We start from the raw sequence: 5,973 nt of genomic DNA on the forward strand, positions 1-5,973 counted from the left end.
CCGAATAAGAGTACTGCATATCATGCCGTGCACTGGGTCCTGGTGTCGATGCCCTGTCTGTATCCTGTCTCACGTCTGTGACTCTCAGATGGATCGCCTGTTGGAATAAAAAGCCTACGAGATCGAAACCTTTCTCCTACCCTCTTTGTTTGCCCTTGTGGCTAGGAAGGGCTTTGTTTTTAGTAACGAATTCAACAAACAGCTGGGAGCGGGATCTTTTGTGCTTTGTCATTCTACTGACATCTCCTGCCTCTCGTCTCTCTACTTGAGAAAATGTGGTTTATTGACACTTTTCCTGCATTACCGTCGGTGTCTTTTACCTTCTCATAAATGTACAGTAAAATGGGATTTCCTATCTCTGCCAGATCGCAGGCGAGTTGTACTTATGAATGTGAAAATCTGTTGAGGAAAACCAGAGGCTAGTAACTTCGCCAATTGTAGACGGGGCGTGCATCTTTCAGCCTACAGCTGGGCAAAGGCAAAAGCAATGGTTGACTTATGGGTTCTTTACATCTAAGGCTGAACATTTGACGAGTGCTCCGAACATAGCTAACTGCCTGTGGTTAGACACACTGGGAGAAAAATCATGATAAATGCTCAATAAAATTGTATATTCGGATTATAAAAATGTAAGATGGTCTTCTTGGCGGTACTTGGTCAAGGTTTACAGAGGGGCTTTGTTGTTGTTGTTTTTTTTATAAAGGATGTTAGCTGGAATCCAACGTGGGAAAAAATCTTTTATCCAACACAGTGTAGTTGGTTGGTCCTGACAGGCATGATTAAAGCAGCCTGCTTCCGAAAAGACTAAAGTACGTGTATATCAAAGGCTCTGACCATTACCAAAAATATGGCCCACTTGATACATGACAATGTCGTACAACGCAGGAATTCATACTTTCAAATTCAGCAGAGCAATAGCCAGTCCATCAAAAAAAAAGTCGAAAGACAAATTATAAGGAATCATGTTACATGTAGCTTGTTAATTTCCCATAATAGAAGCAGTTTTTTACCTCTCCCATTTTATTTTGTGCTTGTATCCTGTGCTTTTATTTGTATTTACAATGCTATGTGTGTAAGAGAGAAAAGGAGAGAGAGAGAGGGGGAAGAGAGAGAGAAAGAGAGAGAGAGAGAGAGAGAGAGAGAGAGAGAGAGAGAGAGAGAGAGAGAGAGATCGAAATGAGTTAAGGAGGAAAATAGAAACAGAAAGTGTGCCCGGGGGGGTGGGGGTGGAGGTGGGGAAGGAGGTGGTAGGTTGTTAACAATTAATAGTAGTACGAAAAAAACAGAAGAGATTACTAAAGAAATTGCGGATTACATGACACAGCTTAGCTTTGATGAGATGTAATGAGATGATGAGCATGCTTCCCCGGTGTGCTCTCTCTGTGCTTCCAACACCTGGGATATTTCGGCCCGCCAGAGGCACAGAGTATCACACAGGGGTCTAATTACCTGTGTTCACTATCCTGGTCTTCTGGAAGGAGCCGTAGACGAGAAGGCCTTTTTCTTTTTCTAATCTATACGTCCGCGGGCATACAAATAACGGAAAGGCTCACCCGTTTGTCAGCAGCTGGGAACATCAGTCTAAAATGTGGAATACAGTCACTCCTGAAACTTAGAAAATAGTAACAAAATTTCTAGATTGTGGCTTTCCAGATTTTTACGTAATATTTAATTGAATATATGTGTCATAAGCTTAACGATATAGGTTTTCCATTTTACCCTAATTTGTGGAAGATCTAAAAGAACAATTGCAAGCAATAAAGGCTAGCATTATCCTAGCGTTGAGGTGCGTCCTCCGTTTCTCAATTACACCTTACAAAATAAGAGAAAGAGTTAGCAAAGGAATACGATGTAGTGACATTTTTCATTTTGGCCACAAAATGAAATGCTTTAGATATTTTGATACCTAATATCAGCACATATATTGTCGTTTTATCGAGGACGTCACTGTAAGAGATATATGTCACCTCGAACAGTTATTAGAGCATTGCTCCAAAATTATGAAAATCTGAAATTCTGGTTTACTGTCTCCCTGACTAATGAAATAGCAACAATATTTTTAGGTCATGAACTCTCTGTTCACTTGCACTCTACACTGTGTTAACACATGTACTGCCATTAATTAATTCTGATTTGCAGCTTTTGTAATATCGTCAAGGGCACATCACAAGCTGATATATCCTTGTCAATCATTGTCCTCAGTGTTGGGGTCACTACAGTCGGAACATGTCCATCTCTGCTCTCCCCCCCCCCCATTCAGGAACCACCCCAGACTATATATGCTTACAGTCTCCATCATAATCTGGTTTGATATCCCTCGGACTGGTCAACACAGGTGGCTGTGTTTCCCTTCTCCTCTTTGGGTCCCCTTCTCCGTCAATCTGCCTAGGGTGTGGGAACCGCTATCTGCCCTATTCTTCCTCAAATTTTCCCCTACAGCTTTTAGGAAGGTTGGTCCAGTGTCAAATTCCCTCCCACTTTTACTTCTCCAGCCAGCTTGTCTGCTCTCTCGTTACGGGTTACCTCTACATGGCCCACGCAGAAGATCCAGGCCACTCTTTCCAGGCTGCTCTCCCTGATTGTAGCCTTCCAGTCCGCATACAGCATCCCTTTCTGTGCCTTCAATAGTGTGCTCTTAGAGTCAGTAATGATTACTGCTCGTTGATGGCTTGTGTTCTTGATCCAGTGTAGAGCCTCACTTGTGGCTTTTATCTCCATACACATACTGGATGTTATCTGCGCAATTTCTTCGCTTTGCTCTTTCACAACTACCCCTTCAACTCTGACACGGAAGGCCCAGCCCGATTTGACTCCTCTGTAGATTGATTCATCCGTGAAGATCACGGCATCTCCATGCTCGCTATGCTCTTCTATCAGGGTCTCAATTTCAGCGTTTATAGCTCCAAGTGGCCAGTTGCGACATTCTTTGTGTACTCTCCGAGCGCATCTTCGGCCACGACCCAATCCCTGCCTCTCCTGATGTCTTGTATCTGGCAGCACTCGATGATGTTCGTGGCTTGAGTTGTCTCGAGCTGATCCTACGTGTATCTTTTACTAACTTTAACTCTCTGGTTTTGACGTAAATCACTTTGGAAGCCGCGGGTTTCATTCTCGAAAACGAAAGTTAGTACAAAATGAAACTGACTTTCTACTGTAATCATTTTTGGGCTCAGAGGAAAGATTTTTCAAAATCTCCCATAGGTCAGAATATTATTTGGAGTCAGTACGAGATAGTGCCCAGCTCCCGACATATTAACGTGGTACATAATCATGCTAGAGGTTAACTTCTACTTTTACTACAGAATGCTACGAGGGGGGGGCACAAATGCATTGTGTGGATCCTTACTTTAGGAGGTCATTTTGACTCATGCTAGACAAGAACGTGAATGATCTTAGGTCGAGTCACTATAAGGATATATCACCTCATTTGTCCCCCCCCCCCCCCCCCGAATAAGAGTACTGCATATCATGCCGTGCACTGTGTCCTGTTGTCGATGCCCTGTCTGTATCCTGTCTCACGTCTGTGACTCTCAGATGGATCGCCTGTTGGAATAAAAAGCCTACGAGATCGAAACCTTTCTCCTACCCTCTTTGTTTGCCCTTGTGGCTAGGAAGGGCTTTGTTTTTAGTAACGAATTCAACAAACAGCTGGGAGCGGGATCTTTTGTGCTTTGTCATTCTACTGACATCTCCTGCCTCTCGTCTCTCTACTTGAGAAAATGTGGTTTATTGACACTTTTCCTGCATTACCGTCGGTGTCTTTTACCTTCTCATAAATGTACAGTAAAATGGGATTTCCTATCTCTGCCAGATCGCAGGCGAGTTGTACTTATGAATGTGAAAATCTGTTGAGGAAAACCAGAGGCTAGTAACTTCGCCAATTGTAGACGGGGCGTGCATCTTTCAGCCTACAGCTGGGCAAAGGCAAAAGCAATGGTTGACTTATGGGTTCTTTACATCTAAGGCTGAACATTTGACGAGTGCTCCGAACATAGCTAACTGCCTGTGGTTAGACACACTGGGAGAAAAATCATGATAAATGCTCAATAAAATTGTATATTCGGATTATAAAAATGTAAGATGGTCTTCTTGGCGGTACTTGGTCAAGGTTTACAGAGGGGCTTGGTGGTTGTTGTTTTTTTTATAAAGGATGTTAGCTGGAATCCAACGTGGGAAAAAATCTTTTATCCAACACAGTGTAGTTGGTTGGTCCTGACAGGCATGATTAAAGCAGCCTGCTTCCGAAAAGACTAAAGTACGTGTATATCAAAGGCTCTGACCATTACCAAAAATATGGCCCACTTTATAGCTGACAATGTCGTACAACGCAGGAATTCATACTTTCAAATTCAGCAGAGCAATAGCCAGTCCATCAAAAAAAAAGTCGAAAGACAAATTATAAGGAATCATGTTACATGTAGCTTGTTAATTTCCCATAATAGAAGCAGTTTTTTACCTCTCCCATTTTATTTTGTGCTTGTATCCTGTGCTTTTATTTGTATTTACAATGCTATGTGTGTAAGGGAGAAAAGGAGCAAGAGAGTGGGGGAAGAGACAGAGAAAGAGAGAGAGAGAGAGAGAGAGAGAGAGAGAGAGAGAGAGAGAGAGAGAGAGAGAGAGACAGAGACAGAGACAGAGACGGAGACAGAGACAGAGAGAAAGAGAAAGAGAGAACGAGAGGTGGGTAGGAGAGAGAGAGAGAGAAATTGTGAGGTGTTGGCATGATGCTGTGTATGCGTGTATAGTTAGTGTCTCAGAAACTGATGAAAACTCACAGGAGTGTTTCAGAGAAGAATCAGTACGATATTTCATTTTACATAAAGTCCGATTAAGACTTTTTCCCCATTTTCTTTGTTCTCACAGCGTGCCGACGTTCAAGGGGTTGCCTGAAGAGACGTTGAGCAAAATCGCCGACGTGTTGGAAGAGGTATGTACATATTATGTATTGCTGCATCTCTGCAACATGTTGTTATCTCTGTATTGCTACTACATCTCTGCTACATGCTCACATATGTCTCTGTGTTGTAACTTCTTTGCTCAAATGTTCTTGTATGTATCTTCATTGCCACTTCTCAGCTATATTTTGTTTGGTCTTTATATCGCTATTTCTCTGCTGCACGTTATGTCTCTGCATTGCTACTTCTCTGCTACACGGTCTCATATATGTCTCTGTAGCTTCTTCCCAGCTACATGTTGTAAGCCTGTGTTTTGTTAAATCTTTGCTACATATTTTTGTGTGTCTATATTGTTACTTTCCAGCTACATGTTGCTATGTCATTGTATTATTACTTCTTTTACTTTTTATGGGGTAGTTATGCAGTTAATTACTATCTAATTTTGTTGTAAACGTGTTTGTCAAAGGATGATAAACGTTAAATTTCCTTTTGTTGTTCCTCTCATAAGGCCCATAGCTCCTGTAATGCAATAGATAGGCCTTTTATATTTTCACACAGAAGAAAAAGAGAATTCTTCTCCGTAATGTGGAAGTTTTTGTTTGTTTGTTGTTTGTTTGTTTGTTTGTTTGTTTGTTTAAATAAAGAATCTGTTGTGGTAGGTAGCTGAATCTTACTCAGCCTGGGTCGGCCTTGAAGACAGGGTTCATATAGTTAATTTCTTACCTAATCTATTAGATTGGTTCATAAAAGATATTTTTATTGATTATTTTTTGTTTATTTTCCACCAGGCCCATTACAACAATGGTGACTACATCATCCGGCAGGGGGCGCGCGGAGACACCTTCTATATCATTGCCAAGGGCAAGGTCAGTAAGTTGTTAAAAGGATAGAGAGTAGATCGTCCCAAGTACATGCATAAGTATCTACCTTGATTGTTATCAGCGTTGTTCCTTCTACTCTTGGTGCTGCTGTTGTTTTTCCTTCTACTCTTCCTCCTCCTCCTCCTCCTCCTCCTCCTCCTCATCATCATCATCATCATCATCATCATCCTCATCATCATCATCATCATCATCATCAT

General features: G+C 41.8%; 1 protein-coding gene across 1 annotated transcript in view; it reads left to right on the top strand.

Annotated features, from left to right (window-relative positions):
• LOC101852354 (cGMP-dependent protein kinase 1) overlaps positions 1 to 5,765 on the top strand; it is a gene marked incomplete at both ends in the record, with an annotated part of 15,762 nt that extends 9,997 nt beyond the window's left edge. Inside the window, 2 exon segments of the mRNA XM_013087594.2 lie at positions 4,864 to 4,927; positions 5,684 to 5,765. Coding sequence (XP_012943048.2) covers positions 4,864 to 4,927; positions 5,684 to 5,765 — 146 coding nt within the window.
• Positions 5,766 to 5,973: the final 208 nt, after the last annotated feature.

Source organism: Aplysia californica, unplaced genomic scaffold, assembly GCF_000002075.1.
Source record: "Aplysia californica isolate F4 #8 unplaced genomic scaffold, AplCal3.0 scaffold00607, whole genome shotgun sequence".
NCBI classification, from domain to species: domain Eukaryota; kingdom Metazoa; phylum Mollusca; class Gastropoda; order Aplysiida; family Aplysiidae; genus Aplysia; species Aplysia californica.